Raw genomic sequence first — 25689 nt, forward strand, 5'->3', positions numbered from 1 at the left:
TAGCCCAGATGGACCAAGAGGAGGGGGACCTACCAGAGCAGGAACCTGGACGTTCAGGAAAACCAAAAAGAGCAGAAAATGAAAAATATTTTTAAATTATTTATTTATTTATTTGAGAGTGACAGACACAGAAAGACAGATAGAGGGAGAGAGAATGAGCGCGCCAGGGCTTCCAGCCTCTGCAAATGAACTCCAGACGTGTGCGCCCCCTTGTGCATCTGGCTAACGTGGGACCTGGGGAACCGACCCTCGAACCTAGGTACTTAGGCTTCACAGGCAAGCGCTTAACCGCTAAGCCATCTCTCCAGCCCTGAAAAATATTTTTAAACCAATGTTCTTTCTTTATTTTTCAGAGACAACTTTAGATGTTCTTTCTTGGTCTTTTCTTTTTCTCTTTTTGGTTTTTTGAGGTAGGGTCTCACTCTTGCACAGGGTGACCTGGAATTCACTGTGTAGTCTCAGGGGGCTTTGAACTCATGGTGATCCTCCTATCTCTGTCTGGGATTAAAGGCCTGCACCACCACGCCTGGCCCTCTTGGTTCTTTTCTCTGAGAAGCACATGAACCAGCCGCCTAGGCACGCGTGCAGCCTCAGGGTGCCAGCCCCAGCTGCCTTGCCTCCCTTTAGAGGCTGGTTTTGTGCTGAGCACATATGATGAGTTTCAAGGAGTCTCTGGTCCAGTTCTGGGCTATGGGCCACCCTCAGGGAGAGGCATCTTGGCCCAATCCCTTCACTCTTAAGCCTGTACTCCATGAACCTGTGGACTTGGGAAGGCAGGACATGAGAAGGCACAGGGTCTCAGGGTTGCTCAACATCTAGCTGGGAGGTGAGAAGGGGTGGCCATGGACCATGGACACCTAACCTTCCAGGATAGCCCTTTCCCCAGGTGACATATGTCTTGGCCACTTTGCTGCCTCAGGAATCTAACACCACCTACCTAGACCATACCCTGATGACTCCTATGTCACCTGGAGCCCAGCTGTCTGTCCCCAGGCCCCACCAGGCTCCTGCTCCTGGGACATAGGCTGCCACCCATCCTCTTTCCACCCTGTCCACTGCAGTGAGATCAGCGGGAACTTGAGAGTCTGAGATGGTCAGTCTCTTCCCAGAATGTCTCAGCTACAGGAACAACTGTGTCACATAGAAAAATAGTGGCTAGGAAAGTTTATAACCATAGCCCAACACCAGACAGAAGTCTGTGGCCAGTCACTCAGGAGAAACAGACATCATGGGTGAACTTGAACAGACTCTTGATGATCCAACCTGAGCGGCTTCCACAAAGGAGAGGTATTCTCTTTTGGGGAAAAAAAAAAAAATATATATATATATATATATATACATATATATATATATATTCATTTTATTATTGTTTTCTATTTTTTTAATTCTATTTTTTGTGGGGCTTTTTGTTCCTTTTTATTTATTTATTTGAGAGCAATAGACAGAGAGAGAAAGAGGGATAGAAAGAGAGAGAATGGGCATGCCAGGGCCTCCAGCCACTGCAAACGAACTCCAGACGCATGTGCCCCTTTGTGCATCTAACGTGGGTCCTGGCGAATCGAGCTGTAACCAGTGTCCTTAGGCTTCATAGGCAAGCACTTAACTGCTAAGCCATCTCTCCAGCCCTGTTTTTGAATTTTTGACGCAGAGCCTCACTCTAGCCCAGGCTAACCTGGAATTCACTATGTAGTCTCAGGGTGGCCTTAAACTCACATTGATCCTCCTATCTCTGCTTCCTGAATGCTTGGATTAAAGGCTCGCACAACCACACCTGGCTTTTTTTTTTTTCCCAAATAGTTTATTATTTACTTAAGAGAAAGAGAGAGACAGAAAGTGAGAAAATGGGTGCACCAGAGACTCTAGCCTCTGTAAACAAACTCCAGATGCATGTACCACCTTATATCTGGCATTACTTGGATACTGGGGAATTGAACTTGTGTCTTTAGGTTTTGCAGGCAAGTACCTTAACCACTGAGCCATCCCTCCAGCCCATTATTATTATTATTTTTTTTTGAGGTACGGTCTCATTCTAGCCAAGGCTGACCTGGAATTCACTGTGTAGTCTCAAGGTGGCCTCGAACTCACGGTGATCCACCTATCTCTGCCTCCTGAGTACTGGGATTAAAGGTGTGCACCACCATACCCGGCTTCATTTTTATTTATTTATTTGAGAGCAACAGACAGAGAGAGAGTCAGATAGAGAGAATGGGCACACCAGGGCCTCCAGCCACTACAAACAAACTCCAGAAGCGTGGCCCCCTTGTGCATCTGGCTAACGTGGGTCCTGGGGAATTGAGCCTCGAACTGGGGTCCTTAGGCTTCACAGGCAAGCACTTAAATGCTAAGCCATCTCTCCTGCCCCTATTTTTATTTTTAAATATTTTTTTTTTTGCTATTGTTCATTTTTATTTATTTGAGAGCGACAGACAGAGAGAGAAAGAGGCAGAGAGAATGGGCACGCCAGGGTCTCCAGCCACTACAAACGAACTCCAGACACATGTACCCCCTTGTGCATCTGGCTAATGTGGGTCCTGGGGAATGGAGACTCAAACCAAGGCCCTTAGGCTTCATAAGCAATTGCTTAACCGCTAAGCCGTCTCCCCAGCCCCTTATTTTTATTTTAATAGAGAGGATAGAGAAATAGAGACTGAGAGAAAGCATGTGTATGTCAGGGCCTGTTACAGCTACAAACTCTAGACATATGCACCACTTTGTGTATCTGGCTTTACATGGGTGGCTGGAGAATTGAACCCAGGCCAGCAGGCTTTTGTAAGCAAGTGCCTTTAACTGTTGAACCATCTCCACAGACCTTTCTCTTTCTTTTCAGTTTCAATTATAATTTATTCAGTCTGCTGTGCTTTTTAATTTTTTATTTTGTTTAAACTTAGGGAGAGAGAGATAAAGAGGGAGGGAGGGAGGAAAGGAGAGAGAGAATGGGCATATGGGCATGCAGGGGGCTCTAACCCTTGCAAATGAACTCCAGACACATGCTTCACCTTGTGCATCTGGTTTATGTGGGTTGGGGAATTGAACCTGGGTCCTTAGGCTTCACAGGCAAGTTCCTTAATCACTAAGCCAGCCATCTCTCCAGCTCTACTTTTTTAATGAGGGGTAGGGGTCGATGTAGGGTCTCACTGTAGCCCAGGATGCCCTGGAATTCCCAATGTAGTCTCAGGGTGGCCTTGAACTCATGGCGATCCTCGTACCTCTGCTTCCTGAGTGCTGGGATTAAAGGTGTGCACCACTACTGGCTCTCCAGCCCTACTTTTTTTGTTTTTGTTTTTCAAGGTAGGGTCTCACTCTAGCCCAGGCTGACCTGGAATTAACTCTGTAGTCTCAGGGTGGCCTTAAACTCATGGTGATTCTCCTACCTCTGCCTCCCAAGTGCGGGATTAAAGGCATGTGCCACTACACCCGGTTTCAATTTTTTTTTCTTTCTAGAGAGTGCAAGAGCAAAAGAGAATTGTGTGCCAGGGCCTCAGTCACAACAATTGAATGCCAGATGCTTGTGCCACCTAGTGTGCATGTGTGACCTTGTGCTTGCTTCATCTTTCTGTACCTGGTTTATGTGGGACCTGGAGAGAGATTGAACAAGGGTCCTTAGGCTTCATGGGCAAGCACCTTAACCACTAAGCAATCTCTCTCCAGCTCCAAGGTTGTTTTTTTTTTTTTTTTTTTTGAGGTGGGGTCTTGCTGTAGCCCAGGCTGACCTGGAAGTCACTATGTAGTCTTAGGCCGGCCTTGAACTCATGGCAACCCTCCTACCTCTGGCCCCTGAGTGCTGGGATTAAAGGTGTATGCCCCCATACTCAGCTTGTTTTTTTTCTTTTCTTTTTTTTGCAGACAGGGTCTCATGTAGCCCAGATTGGCCTCAAACTCACTTTGTAGCTGAGGATGAGAACTTTGATACTCCTGCCTCCACCTCCTGAGTGTTGAGATTACAGGTGTGTCCTACCATGCCCAATTTATGTGGTGCTGGGTCTTGACCCCAGGCTTTCCTGCATGCTAGGCAGGCATGCTGTTGTCTTTCTTTCTGGATTTTTTTTCAGGCAGGTTCTCACACTAGCCTGACTAGGCTGACCTGAAACTCATTTGGTTGTCCAGGCTGGCCTCAAATTCACTGTGATCCTCCTACCTTAGTCTCTCAAATGCTGGGATTAAAGACACGAGCCACATCTGACTCATGTGTTTTTTTTTTTTTTTTTTTTAAAGGACCATGGGTATTTGGTGTGGAGTTCAAAGTAGCTTGCTCTCTGAACTAAAAAAACAAAAACTCAGAATTCCAGAGGGCTCTCTGGTCTCTGTGTTACACAACCATAAGAGAAGGGCTAGCTTGAAGCTTTGGGATCTTACAGAACCAACTTCCCTTCCTCTCCAAATAAGTGTATAAAAGCAACTGAAAGGCTAAGCAGATGGGCCTCATCTTAACTATCAACTTTGCAATAGAAGAATTAAAACAAAAGCATGTTGTGGTGGTACACACCTTTAATGCCAGCACTCAGAAGGCCGAGGTAGGAGGATTACCATGACTTCAAGGCCAGCCTGAGGCTGAGACTATATAGTGAATTCCAGATCAGTCTGAGCTATAGCAAACAAACAAAACAAACAAAAAAAAAAAAAAAAGAAAGAAAAGAAAAAAACAGAAAAGAAACACATGCCACATGCTAAGAATCTAAAAGCCTTTCACAAAGAAAACATGGACAGGCAACGGGCTGGAGGGGTGGCTTAGTGCTTGTCTGCAAAGAGGGCCGGTTCCCCAGGACCCATGTGAGCCAGATGCACAAGGGTGGCTCTGGAGTTCTTTGCAGTGGCTGGAGGCCCTGACATGCCTATTCTCTATCTCTTCCTCTTTCTCAAATAAATAAGAAACTATGGACAAACAGGCCTTGAACTTGTGAACTCCTGACCCTCCTGCCTCCATCTTTAAAAAAAAAATTTTTTTTTTTCTTTTTCGAGGTAGGGTCTCTCTTTAGTACAGACTGACCTGGAACTTACTCTGTAGTCTCAGACTGGTCTCTAGCTCACTGTGATCCTCCTACTTCTGCTTTCCGAGCTCTGGGATTAATGGCATGCATCACCACACCTGGCCTAAAATGGGCATACCAGAGGCTTCCAGTCATTGTAAACTAACTCCAGATGCATGCACCATTTTGCACAGCTGGCTTTACGTAAGCACTGGGGAATTGAACCCAGGTTGTTAGGCTTTGCAAACAAGCACTTTAACTGCTGACCCCCCCCCAGTTTGTTTTCTTACAACATTAAAATATATATATATATTTTGGTTTTTCAAGGTAGGGTCTTGCTCTAGCAACCTGAAATTCCAGGCTGACCTGGAATTCACTCTGTAGTCTCAGGGTGGCCTTGAACTCAGGACAATTCTCCTATCTCTGCCTCCTGAGTGCTGGGACTAAAGGCGTGTGCCCCCACGCCCAGCTCACAACAGATTTATTAAAGAGAACTTTAGCTGGGTGTGGGGGCACACACCTTTAAGAGGCAGAGGTAGGATTGTTGTGGGTTCGAGGCCAACCTGAGACTACATAGTGAATTTCAGGTCAGCCTGGGTTAGAGGTTAGAGTAAGACGCTACCTTGGAAAAAGGAGAGAGAGAGAGAGAGAGAGAGAGAGAGAGAGGGAGGGAGGGAGGAATGAGGGAGGGGGAGTTTTGCAAAGCTGGGGAGAAGGCTCAGTGTTAAAGGCACTTGCTTACAAAGTCTTCTGGCTCAGGTTGGGTTCCCCAGGACCCCTGTAAAGTTAGAAACAAAAAGTGACGCATGCATCTGCAGTTTGCAGCACCAAGGTAAGGGGCGTGCCTATACACATTCTCACAAGGAAATAAATAAGTAAATAAATAGAACCTTACAACCAAGTTCATTCTCCATGTATCAGATAACCAGAGAGATGGAGTGGTCCATGCCTAGTGGTGGCCATGTGATGTCTTAGGTCAGAATCAGATGTAGCAGGTTGAGACAGAAGGGATGGCATTCTCAGTGGCAGAGCAAGCTGCACTAACTCTAGAAAGCTTCTGATGGTAAGTCTCTAAATCCACTGTGAACTCTGGATAGTCACTATTCCAGGGGCGTGTCCTCAGACACCCTTCCTGTCCCTGTGGATATGTTCTCATCCTTGGTCAATGCAATCCAAGGACATTGTTCACGGTGGGGGTGATGGGTGAATATTGCACAGGCTAAGGGGGAAGTTCTTACAAATCTAGAGGCAAAGGCCACCAAAGACCATGTTTGGTTAATATCCACCTGAGCTGATGGGAGGGGGGGTGCACAGGTGACCTTCCCTTATACAATCTGACTTCTGTTGGAATGATTCTATAGATTTCAAGAGCTCCATGCTCTCTGGCCTCAGGTTTTTCCAGTTCTGAACATCCATCTGGTCCAGCCCTTCCCCATCCACCCAGAGCCAATTGCTGAGCCTGCACTTCTACCTGAGATGCCAGTAGCCCAAGGTCCCCAAGACCTAGAACATTTGACCTCAAGTATCCTTGGGGTGTTTTCCTTTTGTTGTTGAGACCGGGTCCATGTAGTCTAGAGTACACTTGAACTTTCAGTCCTCCTGAGGGCTGAGATTATAGGTGTGCTCCACCACTCTGGGTTTTGGGGTCGGTTTTACTCCTGGTGAATGGAAACCAACACTGATCACAAGCTGACCATGGAGCACTGATCTGCCCACCACACAGTGACATTCTTCCCCTGACACTGAAGCAATAAATAAGTTAAAAGTATCGAAAGTGGGCTGGAGAAATGACTAAGCAGCTAAGGCATTTGCTTATAAAACCAAAGTACCCAGTTTGATTCCCTAGGATCCACTTAAACCAGATGCACAAGGTGGCCCATACGTCTGGAGTGTTTGCAGTGGCTGGTGGCCCTGGCATGCCCATTCTCTCTCTCTCAAAAAACAAAAAAACACCTAAAAATATCAGAAATGGGGATGGAGTGATGGCTCAATGGTTAAAGGTGCTTGCTTACAAAGCCTGATGGCCTGGGTTTGATTCCCCAGTACTCATGTAAGCCAGATACACTGTTGTGTATGCATCTGGAATTTATTTGCAGAGGCAAGAGGCCTTGGTGTGCCCATCTTCCTTTTCATTCTCTTAAATATTTTAAGAAATATCAGAAATGGAAAATGCATTTAATATACCTAACCTCTTCCCCCAATACCCCCACTCAGTAACAGCTCACTAAACAGCACTCTTCTACTTTGAGGACCTCTTTGCTGACCAAGAGTTGTCACTACCTTGCATCAAAAGGGACAGTTGTACCATGTGTGATGTGCCCAGGCTGGTCTCAAATTTGTGACAACTCTCCTGCATCTACCTCCCAAGTGCTGGGCTTACAGGTGTGAGCCATGTTCATCTAGCTTCGTAGTAGGATTTATATACCTTGTAAAAAACATGATTTTACACGACTTCTTTTTTTGCAGCATTAGGGATGGAATCCAGGACCTTGTAACACTCTAGGAAGCGCTCTCACCTGAGTCCACCCTTGATGGCCCTGCTTTTATACTCTGATCAATCCTAAACTGAATCATCAGTGGAGACAAACAGTGGAGCCTTAAATTTGGCCAGCCAGGCTAAATGAGCCAATATGTACAATAGTGGCATGTCTGTTATGGGGGAAACCAATTGCTAATTGGACTGGAGGTCCACTCCATGGAAGGTAATACATTCATGATACTGAAAACTTACAAAGGGGGAAGTCATGAGCTCTAGGGGTGTAATGTCTGCTGGTGTCTGGCTAAAGGTACATACTATGCTCACCAAAGTGCCCAGTAAGCACTTCTCTTAATGTTCACACCCATATATTTATGCTACTCTCACTTTTGGTTAGAGAAACTTCTCTTTTCAGATGGTGGTGACTTTGGGATGACTCAGAAGGTACCACAGTGCTGAGAAGTGACAGAGGAGTGCTCAGCACTGCAATATCTCTATCACACCTTCCAAGGCTCAGGGTCCATTGCGGGAGAGGTGGCAGAAAGAATGTAAGAGCCAAAGGAAGGGTAGGACTCCTTACCATGTGCTCTTCCAGAGACAAAATGGATTGGATATCCATGACCTCATAGTGCCTGATACTAGCTTCACAAGAGCATCATAATAAGAGGAAGAGATGATGACATCTAAATAAAAGAGACTGATTGAGAAGGGAAAGGGTTACAATGGAGAATAGAATTGCAAAGGGGAAAGTGGGGGGAGGAGAGTGAATTATCATGGCTTATTATCTATAATTATGGAAGTTGTCAATAAAAAATATAGATCCTGCCAGGCGTGGTGGCACACGCCTTTAATCCTAGCACTCGGGAGGCAGAGGTAGGAGGATTGCTGAGAGTTCAAGGACAACCTGAGACTACATAGTTAATTCCAGGTCAGCCTGGACCAGCCTGAGACCCTACCTTGAAAAACCAAAAAAAGAAAAAATCCTAAACTGAACCCTCCTGTCAGGGACCACCTGTACACAACCATGCACACATACCTGGATGTACGCCCTCTCTCAGCCTGTTTACAAAGCCACACTCATGGGCTGGAGAGATGGCTCTGGGGTTAGACTTGCTGGCAAAGTCTAATGACCTGGGTTCGATTCCTCAGTACCCACATCAAGCCAGAGGCACAAAGTGGTGCATGCATCTGGAGTTTGTTTGCAGTGGCTGGTGGCCCTGGTGCACCCATTCTCCCTCCTAGGCATACTCACGTATGTAGCAGCCATGCATGTGCACAAATGCCTATTAGCTGTTCTGTGAGGTATTGAGAAGCAAGCCTACCCACTGCAGAGCACCCTGTTCCTCCTTGCCATTCACTTTGGCTCACAGTCTGGAATGTTAAGGTCAGGGTTAGGCAATGTGGTGGTTTGATTCAGGTGTCCCCCATAAATTTAGGTGTTTTGAATACTAGATCCCCAACTGATGGAGATTTGGGAATTAATGTCTCCTGGAGGGAGTGTATTGTTGGGGGGCTTATGGGTGTTATAGCCAGTTTCCCCATGCCAGTGTTTGGCATACTCTCCTGTTGTTATGGTATACCTTATGTGGCCCAGGGAGTGATGTCCACCTTCTGCTCATGCCATCATTTTCCCTGCCATCATAGAGCTTCCCCTCGAGCCTGTAAGCCAAAATAAACCTCTTTTTCCCACAAGCTGCTCTTGGTTGGGTGATTTCTACCAGCAATGTGGACCTCACTGCAACAGGCAGGGCTGTGAGAACAACTGTCACAGGGCAAGCCTTCCTGGGAGGGGCAGGCTGCCATGTGGACATTTGTAGAGCCAAGCTGTCAGATATCCTAGTAACAGACTACAACTGGAGCCATACTGAGAAGGACAATGAAGCCTTTACTTGGTCCTGCAGTGCAGTGAGGCAGAAGCAGAGAAGGGACTGTTCCCAGGTGCTAGTCCCCCATGAAAGGCACTGGGTCTACACCTCACTCCTGGGGGGCCCAGGGGAAATGCTCTGGCTGCACTATGGATCTGGAGGAAACTCAGGGAGGAAAACTGAACAACAAGTCAGAGAAAAGAAAAGTATGCTGGAGGTCCCCAGGAGGAGGCAGGAGATGGAGGCTTTGGAAGAAAAGCAGCTCTGCCAGAGGCACAGCTGTGGGTCAATCCTAAGCACCTGCTGGCCAGGCACAGCCTGCATATGGTCAGTGGCCCTGGGAGGCCTGCCAGAAAGAGTCTGTGGCTGGGCCTGGATCAAACTCCTCAGCACCCAAGCTGCCTTCTGCACCAGGTCCTGCAAGACACAGCCCTGCGGAGGCGGAAAGCCAGTCTCCTCCCAGGCGACACACACTAGAGTGGAGACCATGTCCTGTGGGAACGACCATGGGGCAGGATGTCTGTTGCCTCAGCAGCACTGCATTTCCCACAATTCCTGGATGGTCTCAGCATGGACAGGCCAGCTGTCCTCATTCTCCCGATGCACCTGGTCTCCAGCCTGCAGGCAGCCAGGCAGATCAGCCACCAGCAAATGTTAGTCACCAGGAGGCGAGGTCATCCCTATTCTGGATGGGACACCAGTCAGTATCTGGGTAGAGAAGGCAGTGTACAGACTGGAACCTAGAAAGGGAGAAAGCAGGGTCAGGGCTTCAGAAGAGGCTGAGGTCAGAGCCCCTATAGGACAAAAGCCCTTGGTGTGCACTCACCGTGTAGGGTCCTGCTGTAGGCTGAAGCTTCCGGCCACGTTCACCACATTATGTGGGTTCTCAGGACCCCCATAGCTCAGTGTGACCTGGGAGGGCCATAGGGGAAAGAGGGAAAGCCTGTGTTTCCTCCTGGGTCCTTCCTTTGCCTCAAGTCCCCCTGTTGGAGGGAACCTTACCTTTCAGGGCTAGGGATGCAAGACAGAACCCTTTTACAAAGAAGCCCTGTAAATAAGACTTGAGGTGAACATCTGCTCTTCAGGGACCCATCAGGCAAAACATCTGCCTAGGGTCCACCCTCAGCCACACTGCAGAGATCCCAAGGCTCTCCTCGGAGCCCCTGCCTGGCTGGGAGAACCCATGGACAATAATGGGCAGGGTCCCTGCAGGAGTGGGGGTGGGGTCACACCCCTTCCTGGTACCTGTTGAAGCACAGCATCCCGTGGCAGCCTCTGAAGATTCTCGAGGTGGGAGTGGAAGAGGGGACTGTGCAGCAGGCGCGCACCCAGCAGCCCTTCTACAATGTAGCCCACGGTGCAGTCATCCGGAAGCCGCACACGCTCAGCAGTGCTCATGAAGCTGCCCAGGCTGGTCGGGGAGGAGGAGAAGCTGTTCAGCGGCTTTGCACACCTGCCTGCCCCGAGTTTGTGCAGCCAGGCTCCAACTTACCTGGCCCATGGGCTCATTTTGAGAGCAAGACCCCTACTCAAGCAGAATCCAGCTCCACCAGTAGCAAACCAAAACTTGACTGTGGTTACCTGGAAAAGGGAAATCCCTGGTTAAGGCTGACCAAGACAGAGCTCCTCATCCTTGCCCCTCCATCCTACTCCCTAAGTGTCTCCCCCACATTGTCCTGTGGCACAGCCTGTGCAGAGCACTAGGCACCAGAGGCTCCTCATGTCAATCACTTGCACCTCTGGGCCTTTCCAAACCACTAGTCAGGTTTGCCAGCTCCACAGGGCCACCTGCCCCACGCCCTTCTCCGTCTATTCTCCTGCTGGGCTCTGGCTCAGCCTCAGGGAGAGTGCTGACCCAGCACTCACAGTGCCGCCTCCCTGGATCCTCTCAGTGGCCTCAATGGGGTGGTCCAGGCTGGGCCGCCCCAGGTAAACATCCTGGTTGGAAGAGAAGGTGGACAACAGGTGCAGTAGGCTTTTGGGGTTCACATAGTTGTCATCATCCACGTGGCAGAACCACCTGCAGGTGGAGAGACAGGCCTGTGCACTAGGACTGCCAAGCTAGGAGAGAGTACCCGCCTTGCTCAGCCCTGGGCTGAGAGGTGGGGCTACTTACTTGCGTCCAGATTCGATGAACTTGTCGTACTCCACAGACATCTTGCAGCAGAGCGCTTGGCGGGTGCGCACAGCAGAGCAGTTGGTGTTAATCATACGGCCGCCTGCCAGTTGGAAATAAGTGTGAGGGTTGACACACAGCTTGCCTCCTTAGGTTTAGGCCAGAAACTGGTGATCCAGCCACGGGCCAAGATCCAAACTGGCGGCCCAGCTCAGCCCTCGTTTAGGGGCCATCAGTGACTGCAGAAGATGGCAGTCACTTAGAATCTCACAAATCAAAGCGGAGTAGGCCTGGCAAGGATGACCCCCCTGATGAGGCTTCCTCAGGGGACGTGGCATTGGCCAGAGGCCCTGGCAGGAATTGTGTGGCTGGCAGGATGGGCCCTGGACGCTGCACTGACAATGGGTGGATGTCCTAGCTCTGCTGTCCACTAGCTGTTGTGACCCTAAGCAAGTGCCTTAACTTCCCTGGGCCTGACACAGGGATAGAGCCTAATAATGACCCCTTTTGGAAGAAACAGTGACACTCTGAGGAGTGCATGCAGCACCCTGCCCAGGCATCTCTCCCACCTTTGCGGGGAGACTCACCTGCCTGCAGCTGGAGCTCAGGGTCTTCTCCGTCCGTGAAGATGTACGTCTGCGGGAGAAACGACTGTGAGGCGCCGGGGGCTCCCACCTGTGGTCACCGAGCAGGTGCGGAGGCCTGACCGGCTAGCCTGCGAACCCGGGCCCGAGCCCGGGCCCTGCGCGGCGGTGGGGCGGGGACGCACCTGCCGGAGGGCCCGGGAGATCCAGGTGCGCATCAGCAGGCGCAGGCGCGGCCCGTGGTTCTTCCGGGTGGTCTTGACTGCGATGAAGACGTCGTCCGGCCGTAGGCGGGAGACATCGGGGGTCAGGGCCGGGGTCGGGGCGGGCGCGTGGGGCAGCCGCAGCGGCAGCAGCAGCAGCGCGGCCAGGGCCGCGGCCAGCGCGAGGCAGGCCCGGCACAGCGCCCCCCGAGCGCGGCTCATGCGGCCGCCCGGACCCCGGCGCCCGGCCTGGGAGGGCGGCGGCCCCTTTAAGAGCAATGTGCGCTCCGCCCCGAGCCACGGCCCGGAAGCGGAGGCCTACTGCCCCGGAAGTGAAGGTTTCGCCGCGGCGGAGTGGGTGGAAGATGCCGCTGCCGGTGCAGGTGTTTAACTTGCAGGTAGGGGCCCCGGGTGGAGTGCCGCGCGGCCCGCGGGGCAGGTGGGCGGGGGCCGCGGCGTCAGGGCCCCGGCGCGCGGGCGTGAAGTGGCCGCGCGGGCCGCGTTCGCCCCGGCCCCCCCCCCCCCCGGGCCAACGCTTTTCGTGCGGTCGCCTGCAGTGTGGGCGCGGCGCGTCCGGCCAGGATGCGGGGCAGCCCGGCGCCCAGCTCGGCCTCCTCGTCGGCCTCCGACCTGAGCCGTAGCCCTGCGCACAGCAGGTCAGACCCGCGGCCCGGCACCGCCGGGGACTGTAGCCTGAGCGCCAGCCTGTCGGCCTGCACGCTGTTCTCCGAGGTACCGCGGCGCACCGTGCGGGAGCCGGCTCCCCCCCTTCCCTCCGGCGGTCGAGGTCCTGGCCCTCTGGTTCTCGGCTGGCATGGCTCCCGTGGTGGCTGCGCCTGCCCTCCTACCTCTTGGGTTTAGGGTGGCATTCGTTTCTTCCTTGTGGCTTGGAGGAAACGACATGGGGTGGTGCCTGGGAACACCTGGGGCTGCTCTCTTTTTGTTGTCCGCTTTCCTACGCCACAGATTTGTGCCAGCGCCTTCGAGTCAGAAGCCTGAGTGGGAGAGGAAGGCACTTGGGGGATAGTACCTGTGGAAGAGGAGTCCAGTTGTGCCTAGGGCAGAACTCCCATGGGGAAACTGAGAGTCCCCAGCCCTTCCTGGCTCCAGGTGTCAAATTGTCCCTTGTATGTATGTTTCAGGGGGCCGTGGAGCCTATGCAGATTGATGTGGATCCCCAGGAAGACCCCCAGAACGCACCCGATATCAACTATGTGGTGGAGAACCCCACCCTGGTACCGAGCTCGGGGGGCGGGGGTTTGGGGCATCTTGACCCAGTGAGGATCCTTGTCAGACTCCCCACCTAAGTGTACACCTTAACAAGAATGATGCTTTTCACTGATCTCTCTGATCACTTCTTTCTAAACCAGGAAACTTAGGGGCATCCATTGCCCATTTATGTTGGATTCTCAGGCCATCCTGGGATCCTGCACCCACTTCTCACCAATGGGGAGTAACAGCCCTGCTTGTTTGTTAAGTGTCAGTTTGAGGCCAGGCTTGTTTGAGGCCAACATCATCCTCTCTCTGCTCACTTAGCATCTAGAACTTGCTAGCAAGTGATCATGTCCCTACCTCTCAGTTCAGAGTTCAGTCCAATCCAGAGGTCCCTAGTCCACCCCAGTGGCCTCAGCACCTGGGAGAGATCAGTCTGGTATCACATGTCCAGAACCTATTGTGGTCCCAGGGCCCATGTGGAGAATTAGTGTTCTGGCTAGGGCTGTCAGGTCCTTGCACACTGTCTGACTCTGGTCTGCTCCCCAACCCTACTAACCCAGGATCTGGAGCAGTATGCAGCCAGTTACAGCGGCTTGATGCGCATTGAACGGCTGCAGTTCATTGCTGACCGGTGCCCTCCTCTTCGGGTAGAGGCCCTGAAAATGGCACTCTCCTTCGTGCAGAGGACCTTTAACGTGGACATGTATGAAGAAATCCACCGAAAGCTCTCAGAGGCTACCAGGTAAGACCTCAGTGAGAAGTGGCAGAGGCCTTGGAAGGGACAAGTGACTGGGGCTGGTCTGGCATGGATCTTCCTGTTCCCCTGAGACACCCAGCACCCTAGTGTGATGTCCCATACCAGGGCAACATACTTCTTTAGGGAGAAGTGGGGCAAAGGAGATGGCTGACCCTGATCCCCCTTTTCTGGCTTGTTTCATGAGCAGTTAAGATTCCAGATTCTGGAGGAGCTGGTCTACTGGCCTCCTTTCCAGGAAGCCAGCTGCACTGGGTCAACAGCTGTCATTACCACGGCAAAGATTGTGCCTTTTGGGTGGGGAGGGTAGACAGGCAAAGGCCTCTTGGGCCAGCCTGTGGCTGGAGATGTCTTCTCCCCCATCCTTGGCCCCAGTGATGTTACTATCCTGACGGCCAGAATCTCCCTCAGGGAGCTACAGAACGCTCCTGATGCTGTCCCTGAGAGTGGAGTGGAGCCCCCACCCCTGGATACAGCCTGGGTGGAGGCCACTCGGAAGAAGGCCCTACTGAAGTTGGAGAAGCTGGACACAGACCTGAAGAACTACAAGGGCAACTCTATCAAAGAGAGCATCAGGTGCTGGCCTGCCCGGGGTAGGGAGGTGGGCAGCTGGGCTCTCGGTTGGTGTCTACTCACAGCCATGTCTACAGGCGCGGCCATGATGACCTGGGTGACCACTATTTGGACTGTGGAGACCTCAGCAATGCCCTCAAATGTTACTCACGGGCCCGAGACTACTGTACCAGTGCTAAGCATGTCATCAACATGTGCCTCAATGTTATCAAGGTGGCCAGGGTGGCAGGTGGGCAAGGGGGGGGGGCACCCAGAAGGGACAACTCAGGCTCAGTCTGGCCCTAACTACTCCTCTGCTAGGTCAGTGTCTACTTGCAAAATTGGTCTCATGTGTTGAGCTATGTCAGCAAAGCTGAGTCTACCCCAGAGATTGCTGAGGTGAGGTCCATCTTCAAGACAGTGCCCTAGAAGCCTGACCCTACTGGTTCTCCTATACCCATGTCCAACTTCAATAGCCCCCAAGTTTGCTTTTGTTCCTTCAAGGGTAGGGTGGGGCCTGAGTGTTGAATTCCAGGGATGAGGAAGGCAGGGTAGGGGACCTCTCACGTCCACTACCTTCCCATGCAGCAGCGTGGAGAGCGGGACAGCCAGACCCAAGCCATCCTCACCAAGCTCAAGTGTGCTGCAGGTGAGGCACCCAGCCATCCCATGCTGTACTTAAGTCCTCATAACTGTGGAGGATAAGGCCCAGCTTGCATCACAGTTGGGGAAACAATATTGGCACATCATTGGGTTACATGCCCTACATCCATGGGTGTAGGTAGTAGGCAACTGCTCAAGTTCGGTTTGGACAGGTGGGTCATTTGCCTTCCCAGAGTTTGGCTGTATGTTGCAGGCATCATAACAGCAGTTTGGGGCTTCCCTGGGCAGCTAACTTCAGGGAATGTCTTCAGTTGGAGGCTGTTATTTAACACATAGGATTTATCTCCAAACTGAGAAACACTGGTGGCAGGAGGCCAGAGAGCATCCATTCATGACAGTGGCTGTACCTAGGGCTCTGGCAGCTTCCTCTATACAGGCTGGCTTCTTCCCTCCCTGGTCTCCTAGGCTTGGCTGAGCTGGCTGCACGCAAGTACAAGCAGGCTGCAAAATGTTTCCTGCTGGCCTCCTTCGATCACTGTGACTTCCCTGAGGTGAGGGGTACCCAGGGCTCTCAGTCCTAGGTAGGGTCTGAAGAGGCAGTGAAAGCTCACAGGCTGAGGTCTGGCCTTGGCTTTGGGCTTCTTCCTGTATACCAATGAATCATGACCTCCGTGTCTGGGCCTGCCTTCTCTTCTGCCTTTCAGCTTCTGTCCCCCAGCAACGTGGCTGTCTATGGTGGCTTGTGTGCATTAGCCACCTTTGACCGGCAGGAACTACAGCGTAATGTCATTTCCAGCAGGTGGGTGGCATGGTGGGTTCCTTGTACCTCCTACCCCTGCCCAGGGCCAGGTCCTTTGGGGCTGAGCCATCTGGTCTCCTCAGCTCCTTCAAGTTGTTCTTGGAGCTGGAGCCACAGGTCCGAGACATCATCTTCAAATTTTATGAGTCCAAGTATGCCTCATGCCTGAAGATGCTGGATGAGATGAAGGTGAGGACTGTGATGGGATGGCTGTGCCGAAGCTCTGCTGGTCTAACCTTGGCTTTGCCTCAGGAGGGTCCCTGACCAGCTTTCCTCTCCAGGACAACCTGCTCTTAGACATGTACCTGGCCCCCCATGTCAGGACACTGTACACCCAGATTCGCAACCGGGCTCTCATTCAGGTAAGTATGGGGCTGAAGGCGGGGCAGGGTGCAGACATACCCAGGAGTGGTGGGCAGCTGCTGGCCCCTCTGCCCTGCAGTACTTCAGCCCCTATGTGTCAGCTGACATGCACAAGATGGCTGCGGCCTTCAACACCACGGTGGCGGCCTTGGAGGATGAGCTAACACACCTCATCCTGGAGGGGCTCATCAACGCCCGCATTGACTCACATAGCAAGGTGGGCAAGGTCAGAGCTGTGGGGGTCGGGACCAGGGATCTGCTGGGTCCTGCTGAGCCAGCTCTCTTGTCTATACAGATCCTGTATGCTCGGGATGTGGATCAGCGCAGCACCACCTTTGAGAAGTCCCTGCTGATGGGCAAGGAGTTCCAGCGCCGGGCTAAGGCCATGATCCTGAGAGCGGCCGTACTGCGCAACCAGATCCACGTCAAGGTGAGCAGCCTGGGGTGCAGGGAGCAGCGAGCACCTGAATAGCATGGCTGAGTCCTTCCTTGTCCGCTTCAGTCCCCTCCCAGAGAAGGGAGCCAGGGGGACCTGACTCCAGCCAACAGCCAGTCCCGGATGAGCACCAACATGTGAGGGGCATCACTCTGGTCTCCAGGATGGTCTACACACCCTTCCTACCCCCCTTGGACACAGCATCTGGACCTCCTGCCAGCTCACTCAGAGACGAGGCTTAGGGCTACCTGTGGCTCACAGCAACCTAGCCAATGGATGTCACCCTCTTGGTCCTCTCCTCTGAGGTACCCTGTGCTGGGCCAGGTTTCTGTCCCCAGGAAACAGACTGTGTACAGTGCTCAGGCAGGGGCCCCCAAGCCCCTCCTTCCTGTGCATAAATTGACTACAGACGTGTCACTGACCGTATAGTCCATTAAAGAGCAGACCGATCATTGCCCTGGGCTCTGCTCCTTCCTGCTGTAGAGGCTTGATCATGCCAGAGCCACCATGCCTTCTGGACACTTGTCTGTAGGGGAGGCAGGGAGGGACCTACACCCCCAGCTTCAAGCTTCAAGTCTCTGTTTTCAGTCATGTGTTTTCTGTCTCCAATGCCCTGTTAGCTCTGACTGACCTTTCTTTCAGCCAGGGCAGTAGTCATAGGCTCTGCACATGCATCTCTAGAACAATTTATTGTTTACTTTTAGAAACATAAGTTTTGGGGACAGAGCAGGTCCAGCCTGGGCACCCCTGGTGCAACATTGCTGGCCCCAGCCTGGGCCAGGGGAAGTCACCAGCTTGTCCTTTTATGTCAAATAGCAGGAGATTCCCTGAGTAAAGGCATTTCCTTAAGTGTCCAGGCTTCAGCAGCTGTCTGGGATGAGGTGGCTCCCACTGGCCTTTTAGGCCAGAGCACTGCCCATCACTTCAGAGAAGCCACCTGGTGCTCCAGGCCCTACTTGCTGAGGCTCCTGCAGTCCAGGCTGAGTCCCCTTCCATGCCAGAGACTTCTCTAATTTGGTTTTAAAGAGCAGTCCATGACCTAGCAGAGAGTGAGACGGGAGTAGGGATCAGGAAGCGAAGTTTCTCATTGCTGCTTAGGGTGGCAGTGGACGCCTGCTCACCTGGGCAGTCTGCTGTTTCCCTGAAGGCTCGCTTCTTGCAGCAGCCACGGCACAGGTTGAACACACACTTGTTTCCCTGTTCACAGGCAAGGGAGTAGGCTGAGGCCAACACCCCTGTCCAGGTAAAATTCTGAACTAGTCTGCATCAGACCTCGAGCAGCACAGGGCACGAATTTCAGAGATGTCCGTGGGCGCTTCCCTCCCCTTCCTACCCATGCCTGGGTAGACCACCAGGACCAGCTCACCTTTGGATTTCCACATTGGTCGCACTTTGCATATTTTGCTGGAAAAAGAACAAGAGCTGGCTGAAAGAGATGAGCCTGGGGCAAACCAGGGTGACCACATTCCCACAGAGCTGCTCACTGTGGCCAGCTAGGCAAGCAAAGGGTAGAGGACATGGATGGCCACATCTTCCCTTTGGCAAAGAGTTAGCAGTGACAGTACAGTGGGCATGTCCTCCTGTTCTCCCCCTCCCCCTTCCTGGAAAATGAACAGGAAGCAGCAGGAGGGCTGAGGGAGCCTGGCAAGAGGAGGTGCCCATTCCATCTTCCCAGTATTCTAGGACCCAAGGTTTGTCACCCCATCTGTAGCAAAAAGGAAGGGCAGCTGGACATGGTGGAGCATGCCTATAATCCTACCACTCAAAGACTGCTGTAAACCTGAGGTCAGCACATGCTACAAAGTGAGACCCACGCAGCATGGTCCATGGGGTTAGGGTTAGACCCATCTCTAAAGCAGCACAAGTGGAAATCAGGATCTCAGCCCCAAATGCCCCATTTCACATGGTTAGTCAAGGGTGCAGAATGGCCCACAGGAGCTGCTGGCATGTCTTCCACGTAACAGTAGTCCTATGGAGGAAGTAGGGTTCTGGGGCTCATCTGCTACTTCCACAGGCTTTCAGAATAACAGACAAAGCTGCTCCAGGAAGCTCACAGCAGACTTCTGGGCTCTGGGAAGCAGCCAGTTGGAAAAGCCCAAATGACTAAGGTGACCCAGGACTCCTGGGAGGGAATTCACTGAGCTGAGACCTCACATACCATGCTGAGAGTGATGTCAGTCTCAGGGGAGAGGCCAACACCCAGGATCCTGACTAGAGCCACTACCTCAGGACAGAGAGTAGGGTACATGCCCCAGGATTCTCTGCAGGCCAAAGATGGCCTGAGTGACTCAAGGCCTGACATACAGGCATATCCTTTGGCAGTCACCTGGCTTTCCTGTGGCTTGTCTGACACACTAAGGAACATTCTGCAGTTCAGAAAGCTTTCAAGGCTCTGTATGGGGTCCTGTGTTCACACTTGGGATTCTGGCCTGGCCCCCCAGCTGGTACCCTAGGAAGAACGTCCCCAGGCATTTGTTTCTGGCCTAACAAAGATGATGAGGCCTCCTGCTGCCCAGCTGCAGCAGCAAAAGTGACACTTACGTTTCAGGGAGGGGTCAAAAGTCTTCCCAGGGTTCCTCAGCTGCTTCTTCTGCTTATTCTTAGATAGGCCATCGGTGCTACCTTCCTCCTCCTCCAGTGCCCGCTTGCTGCAGCCACCATTTTCTTTGCTCCCTTCTCTAGGCCTAAAATAGGGACAGGGCCAAATCATCCACAAGAAATGACTAGCTGGCCACAGAGCTCAGTTGGGGCCCCAGAGTAAGGAAGGGCTGGATAGCATCATGGGCACTGGTGGCTGGGACATGTAAGGTGCTTTCATCTGTCCCAAACAACTCCAGTTTTGGCTGCCAAAAACTGTTCAGGGCCACAGGAGGCAGATGTGCAGTCACACTGCAAAGTGAGTGGCCAATATAGATGGGCCCTCCCTGGCTGGTGTCCAAAGCTCAGAGACCCAAGGTCTGAGCAACTAGTCTGGGTAGGGCTGTGGTCATGGATAACTGCCTGGCTCATCTCTGTGAAGAACCCAGAAGGAGCCTGAGGTCCTTCTTGTCCCAAGGGTAAAACTACACAGGGTTTAGTGATGAGAGCTAGATGTGTGTTAAGACAGAACTACACCTCCAGCACCTTTCAACAGGGCTGCTGAGAGCAGGCTGAGCCAGTGTGGAGGGCACCATGGTCCACATAAGGGCTGCCACCTCTCTTTAAAGGAGCAGTAACTGACTTCAGTGATGAGGGGATATGGCAGAGGATCTCTGGCCCTCACTGTGGGCTGGGTCGGGAGCTTACCCTCGCCGGACATAGGGTTGGCAGATCCAATGGAAGGAAGGCAGATTGCCAGCTGGCCTTGTTTCCTCTTGCTGTCTGGAAATGTCCTCCTGTAAAGGTCCAAGGCCTGTCACAGACCTGAACTGCTGGCCCACTGCCTGCTGGGCTCCCACAGCCCTGCACCTGCCTGACACCGCAGCTTTAGCGCCTGGCTCACGGCAGTCACGCCCTCCAGGGTCTTCACTTTGGCCAGCTCCTCTCGAAGCTGCTGGTGCACCTGCAGCCTGAGGCAGACGCCCATCACTCCCAGTCACCATCCAAGCCAAGTGCTTGACACACACCAATGTCTCTTCCCACCCTGGCTTCTGACCTTCCTCACTGCCAAGCCACTGGTCCTTTAGCACAGACTTGGCAAGTTATTTTAGAAAGTAGAGCATCCCCATGCAGGGCTATGGCACTACACCTGGGCAGCCCTGTTCTCAGCCCCTGCCTGGGGCAACTCACGTGTGGTGCCACAGCTTGAAGAGGTGAGCACGGACATAGGACAGTGGGCAAGGGTGCTGCCGCACAATGTCTAGGTACTCCTCAGCTAGCTCCCATACAGCAGGGCTCCGTCCCTCAAACAGGGCAGGGTTGTATAGGTTGCCCTCTGTGAAGAAAGGAAGAAAACCTGGAATAAATACCCTCTTGGCTCCCTTACACTGAGGACAGCACTGAATACCCAGGTTGCTGGCTGGTCTGTGAGTTGCAAACAGCCTGGGAAACCCAGTCTAACAGCTTGGGTCCATAACAGCAGGCAGGACAGTGAAAACTGTCCACTTACAACAAACAGAGCAGAGGACAGAAAAGGACAGAGTTGTCCATCTGCTTACCTGCACTCATGACCCCCTGCACACCCGTGTCTTGGATACACTGCTCCACATCCTGCAAGCACTGGATGTTCCCATTGGCAAATACAGGAATGCCCACAGCCTTCCTGTTGGGAAGAGGGGGTAAGAGAGGCCTGACCACACACCCTACCAGGGCACTGTCAAGCCAAGAAAGACCCCAGACAAAAACTCCATCTTGTCAGGGCATGCCACACCCTTGGCTGGTCACAGGTATGCTGAGCACTGGAGCTAGGTTTATGCCCCCCTAATGAAGCCCAACAATTGATGACTGCACCCCACCTACTGTGAACACTCACCGCACTGCCTTGATGTGCTCCCAGGATGCTGTTCCTGACAGAGGCCCTTTTTGCTCCTTGGTGCGCCCATGTACAGTCAGCAGCTAGAACATATTAGGGCCCTGCTCAATCCTGCTCCAGGCCAAGACCCCAAACCAACTCTAGGGGATGCTCTATCTCAAGTCTCTTAGCTCCCCAAGATGGGAAGAGCAGAGGCCACTTGGACCTGGTTTTGTCCTTGGCCCTCAAGGTCCCAGGAACCTGACCTTTGAGAAGCCTCAGGCTGCAATCAGAAAGTCTAGGTCAAGCTGGGTGAGGTGGCACATGTTTAATCCCAGTACTTGGGAGGCACAGGGAGGAAGATATGTGTGAGTTTGAGGCCAGCCTGGGCTACAGTGAGTCCCTACCTTAAAAAAAAAAAAAAAGTCTGGGGTAAGAACCAGAACCCAGGCTATAAGGTGTAGAAAGGACAGGCTACAGCCACAGTGTGCTGGGGATGGTGACTCTTGTCACCTCCAGAAGGACAAGAGCAGAAAACCAGGTCTGACAACCACATGACAGTCCTCCAGGAAGGCTCCATGTCAAGCTCACCCGAAGGAGGCCCTAGCTGATATCTGGGAAGCCTGCAATATAGTGAGCTCCCCAAAAAACAAACACCCTGGTGTGGGAATTTTAGTTTTAGAGGACCAGGCTAGGGGTGAAGTCAGTCCACCTGAAGAGGGCCACCCCCCCCCCATGATAAAAGTCTGGGCTGTATCCTCAACCCAAGAACCCCAGGACAGGCAGAGGCTTCTGAGAGCCACCTCCAGTCTCAGAAGCTTCTCAGAGACATGGATGGTGCTGGAACCTAAAGCAGAGCCACCTATTGGATCCCAACACTCCCAACTGGGAACTATGATCCTTACCTGGCAGCCAGCATTCTCCAGCATCTGGGCGTACCTCACAGTCTTGTCAATCTCTGGGAAGACACGGATTTTGCATGTGACAGGAACGGAGAGTTTCTCATGGGCCAGCATAACTGAGAAGAGAGAGAGCCTTGCTTTAGAGGCCATGATCCTGAAGCCCATGGAGCCATACTAGCTTTGCCAGAAGGTAGGTCTGGAGACCGGACATAGGCCCATGCTGGCTTCCTTCTACTGATGGCATCTGAGAGACCTGGCTCTGTCCCCCAGGACATTGGAAGCTAAAAGGAGTAAGGACATTGTCCCTGCACTTAATTTCTGGTTCTAAGGTAGCTGGCATTAGATGGCGGCTTTTTTAAAAATTAATTAATTAATTAATTTATTTGAGAGCGACAGACACAGAGAGAAAGAGGGAGAGAGAGAGAGAGAGAATGGGAGCACCAGGGCTTCCAGCCTCTGCAAACGAACTCCAGACGCGTGCGCCCCCTTGTGCATCTGGCTAACATGGGACCTGGGGAACCGAGCCTCCAACCGGGGTCCTTAGGCTTCACAGGCAAGCGCTTAGCCGCTAAGCCATCTCTCCAGCCCAGATGGCGGCTTTTTGTTTGTTTGTTTTTTGAGGTAGGCTCTCACTCTAGCCCAGGCTGATCTGGAATTCACTATGTAGTCTCTGGATGACCTTGAGATCGTGGCAATCCTCCTACCTCTTGCCTTGAAAGTGCTGGGATTAAAGGTGTGTGCCACAACACTTGGCTGACAGTGGCTTTTTACAGCCACTTTTTGCAGCAGGGGATTGTCGCAGCCACAAGCTGTCAGAAAGATCCCAGAACATCACTGTCCTCTCCTGAGCCCCAACTAGGCATTCAGTGCCTATGAGCCCTGCAAGGTTGTCTCCAGGATTCTTCACCCACTGACGTGGCAGCACACATAGCAAACTCACTCATTCTCTGGAGTAGGTCCCACTCTTCCTGTAGAAAGGCACCATAGTGACCTGCAAAGGATGAGGGTGGTCCTTTGTATTCACATAGGTGGTGAGCCTCCTACTAGACCAGCTCCTCAGGACACCAAGGACTCTATAGCGAGGCTGTGTGCCAAGTATCAGCCCTTACACAGGGTCCACAGAAGCAGTGGTCTGGTTGGGGCAGAAGGACAGTCAAGAAGTTTGTCAGCATCCAAATTTGGGGTTTTATCTGCCTAGCTGCACCAACTCAGGTGCACTGCAGAAGACACACCATCCAGCCTAGGACTAGCAGCACCTGCTAGGGCCCAGTGGGCATGAATATGGTAGTATAGGGGGTGGACCTCCCATATCATTCTAGGGAAGCTTCATGCCCAGCTACTTTCTGGAGCAAGAAGCATGGAGGAAAGGGGTGCTTCCTGACCTCAGTGGTCACCACAGTGAGGTACAGACGAGCCCTCCCAGTACATACCTGCACCCAGGTTCCATATAGCAGGCTTGGACCCCTCACTTGGGCACCCAATGGACTAAGTGCTGAGCTGGGTAGGTATATATGCAGAATTCTGGTAATGACCTCACCTCTCTTGGCTATCATCTGTGGGCAGCCCAAGTTCAGGTCAATAGCATCACAGTAATCCTGTGCCAGGAGAGCCGCCTGGACAAACACCTCTGGGTCATTGGCACAGAACTAGAAAAGACATGGATGTCACCCATGGCCAAACCAGGCCCAGGGCCCTTCTTGCCTAGGCCACCCAATCCTGTGAGGGGCCCAACTGTGACCCAGTAAGTCAGTCTTTTCCCACCAACATTTATAATGATAAAGCAGGAATCATCCCCATAGTATGAGGAGGATGAGTCATAGACCTGTATGTTCCTTTGGATGCATAGTAAAAGCCATTAGTACAGACTTCTGAAGAGCTGAGCCATGTCTCTAAGAAGTCATGTCTCTGAGAAGGGAGAACACTGCCTTGAGGGAAAAAACTGAGGTGATGTTGGGGGTTGCAAATCCCTCATGTCCCCCAAACTGCTTCTTCTCTAGGGTGTGGGATAGTTCCCAGGGAAGGGCTCAGTTTTTGTGAAGTTCATCCAACAGCTGGTTTCTACTGTGTGTTGCTACAAGACTGCAGAGACCTTCACCCTTTTCCTGGGTATGAAAACCTGAGTGTGTTGTCCCCATGCAAAAGGAAAAGGTGCTTCACAGGACCTAGGACTCAAATGAGCACAGCAGCCATGGTCCTTGTGCCCACCTGCACAATGAGGGGTCGGTCCTCGGGGCACACTTCACAGTACAGATTCTCTTTCCTGTAGTTAGCATCTCGAACGAAGACCTGGGCATGCAGCATGGGGGTGTAGCAGAGCTGGGCTCCATGGCGGCGGCTCAGCAGTCTCCAGGCTAGCTCACTCTGGTCCACCATGGGTGCCACCACGTGCCGGGCCCCTCCCAGGGTGTGGCTCCAGAACTCAAAGCCCTGCAGCTTGGGCATTGTCTCCACATTGAGAGTAGAAGAGGACCTGGCTCAGTTTAGAAAATGGCATGCAGAACCAAACCTAGAAGGGCACACATGTCGCTGATAAACAGCAGGTACAGGACTGAGGTGCCCTCCCCCCTTCTGACAGTGTCACTGCTAGCATGTCACTCCCCCCTCTGACCTATTCGCCCTCGTTTGCTACCGAACTGGTGTGGACAGTACCTACAGTTCAGTGATCCGACATGAGCTGGAGACCCTGCGCAGAGCTGACGAGGTGGTACCACCGGGTTACGCCACCCCGAGTCTCGGGCAAGGCGAGCAGCGGAAAGGCCGGCACCTTTCCACGTCGAACCTACGGCCTTCTAACCAGGCCCCGTCCCTAGGGCTAGCCAAGGGGCAGAGGCTACCAGAGGACGGCGGCGAGGGGTTCGCATCGGACTACCCTCACCGTCGAGGCCGGTTGGGGACTAGAGAAGGCCGCGCTGGCGGGCACACTCTGACAGAGGGACACAAGCCGTCTGAGCCCCATCCTTACCCGAGGTGCCGCAAGGAAAACCCGCAGCCATGCAGCCGCCGCCGGGCGCCCAGGTTCAGACAGGGCACGCCGCCACGGAAGTGTCACTACCGGAAGCGCTCTGCCGGGCCCTCCGGGTGGCGCGCAGTGCGTTGGCGAACACTGTCCCCGGAAACCGCGGCCGGTACCGAGGGGCCCGGGCCTGACCCTGGTGGGTGCTGAGCTGTCATCCACGCGACCTTGGGGAGCGGCCTAGCTTCGCACTGGTCTCTCTCTTTTCTTCTTTTGGGGGATGGGGTTTCGAGGCAGGGTCTCGCTCTAGCCAGGCTCTAGCCCAGGCTGGCCTGGAATTCACTGTGTAGTCTCAGGGTGGCCGTGAACACGCGGCAGTCCTCCTACCTCTGCCTCCCATGTGCTGGGATTAAAGGCGTGCACCACCACGCCCTGCTGGGCCTGGTCTCTTAACCCGGCCGGGCCCCACAGAGTT

At 52.8% G+C, this 25689-nt stretch overlaps 3 protein-coding genes across 8 annotated transcripts; 1 reads left to right on the forward strand and 2 right to left on the reverse strand.

The window, feature by feature from the left end:
- Window positions 1–9305: 9305 nt before the first annotated feature.
- Rfng (RFNG O-fucosylpeptide 3-beta-N-acetylglucosaminyltransferase) lies at window positions 9306–12430 on the reverse strand. Its single transcript, XM_004655632.2, has 8 exons — window positions 12191–12430; window positions 12009–12057; window positions 11422–11524; window positions 11172–11325; window positions 10798–10886; window positions 10551–10716; window positions 10132–10217; window positions 9306–10045 (listed from the first exon to the last, which is right to left on the reverse strand). Exons 1-8 carry the CDS (start codon window positions 12428–12430, stop codon window positions 9964–9966), a joined length of 969 nt encoding a protein of 322 aa, XP_004655689.2. The 3' UTR covers window positions 9306–9963.
- A 52-nt stretch (window positions 12431–12482) lies between these two features.
- On the forward strand, window positions 12483–17384 carry Gps1 (G protein pathway suppressor 1). 4 transcript variants are annotated; one of them, XM_045158217.1, is made up of 14 exons: window positions 12483–12606; window positions 13351–13443; window positions 13984–14165; window positions 14589–14753; window positions 14828–14963; window positions 15051–15128; window positions 15318–15378; window positions 15798–15883; window positions 16037–16131; window positions 16215–16320; window positions 16413–16493; window positions 16574–16711; window positions 16790–16924; window positions 16997–17384. In XM_045158217.1, the coding sequence occupies exons 1-14, from the start codon at window positions 12487–12489 to the stop codon at window positions 17069–17071; spliced, it is 1551 nt and encodes a 516-aa protein (XP_045014152.1). In that variant the 5' UTR covers window positions 12483–12486; the 3' UTR covers window positions 17072–17384. The 4 variants fall into 4 exon arrangements, with proteins under 4 accessions (XP_045014152.1, XP_045014153.1, XP_004655102.1 ...); XM_045158218.1 differs by having other exon boundaries at window positions 15321–15378; XM_004655045.3 differs by lacking the exon at window positions 12483–12606 and adding an exon at window positions 12777–12940.
- Window positions 17385–17600: 216 nt separating this feature from the next.
- Window positions 17601–25354, reverse strand: Dus1l (dihydrouridine synthase 1 like). 3 transcript variants are annotated; one of them, XM_045158219.1, is made up of 14 exons: window positions 25224–25354; window positions 24467–24767; window positions 23799–23907; window positions 23202–23252; window positions 22265–22377; window positions 21381–21463; window positions 21067–21170; window positions 20699–20843; window positions 20382–20478; window positions 20216–20304; window positions 19472–19614; window positions 18297–18334; window positions 18052–18127; window positions 17601–17969 (listed from the first exon to the last, which is right to left on the reverse strand). In XM_045158219.1, the coding sequence occupies exons 2-14, from the start codon at window positions 24701–24703 to the stop codon at window positions 17830–17832; spliced, it is 1425 nt and encodes a 474-aa protein (XP_045014154.1). In that variant the 5' UTR covers window positions 24704–24767; window positions 25224–25354; the 3' UTR covers window positions 17601–17829. The 3 variants fall into 3 exon arrangements, with proteins under 3 accessions (XP_045014154.1, XP_045014155.1, XP_004655101.1); XM_045158220.1 differs by having other exon boundaries at window positions 24915–25310; XM_004655044.2 differs by having other exon boundaries at window positions 24911–25310.
- Window positions 25355–25689: the final 335 nt, after the last annotated feature.

This window comes from Jaculus jaculus, chromosome 9 (assembly GCF_020740685.1).
Source record: "Jaculus jaculus isolate mJacJac1 chromosome 9, mJacJac1.mat.Y.cur, whole genome shotgun sequence".
NCBI lineage: Eukaryota > Metazoa > Chordata > Mammalia > Rodentia > Dipodidae > Jaculus > Jaculus jaculus.

What these genes read in the sequence shown, in the direction of transcription:
- Rfng (XM_004655632.2), bottom strand. Translation starts at nt 12,430, where the DNA reads ATGAGCCGCGCTCGGGGGGCGCTGTGCCGGGCCTGCCTCGCGCTGGCC. An exon ending in TCTCCCGGGCCCTCCGGCAG is followed by an intron (nt 12,058 to 12,190) that starts GTGCGTCCCCGC and finishes TTTCTCCCGCAG; the next exon opens with ACGTACATCTTCACGGACGG. An exon ending in GGATCCAGGGAGGCGGCACT is followed by an intron (nt 10,887 to 11,171) that starts GTGAGTGCTGGG and finishes TCCCTTTTCCAG; the next exon opens with GTAACCACAGTCAAGTTTTG.
- Gps1 (XM_004655045.3), top strand. Translation starts at nt 12,791, where the DNA reads ATGCGGGGCAGCCCGGCGCCCAGCTCGGCCTCCTCGTCGGCCTCCGAC. An exon ending in CTACCCCAGAGATTGCTGAG is followed by an intron (nt 15,129 to 15,317) that starts GTGAGGTCCATC and finishes CTTCCCATGCAG; the next exon opens with CAGCGTGGAGAGCGGGACAG. An exon ending in GCAACCAGATCCACGTCAAG is followed by an intron (nt 16,925 to 16,996) that starts GTGAGCAGCCTG and finishes TGTCCGCTTCAG; the next exon opens with TCCCCTCCCAGAGAAGGGAG.
- Dus1l (XM_045158219.1), bottom strand. Translation starts at nt 24,703, where the DNA reads ATGCCCAAGCTGCAGGGCTTTGAGTTCTGGAGCCACACCCTGGGAGGG. An exon ending in ACAGATGATAGCCAAGAGAG is followed by an intron (nt 23,253 to 23,798) that starts GTGAGGTCATTA and finishes CATCCTTTGCAG; the next exon opens with GTCACTATGGTGCCTTTCTA. An exon ending in CGCTAAAGCTGCGGTGTCAG is followed by an intron (nt 20,305 to 20,381) that starts GCAGGTGCAGGG and finishes GGACCTTTACAG; the next exon opens with GAGGACATTTCCAGACAGCA.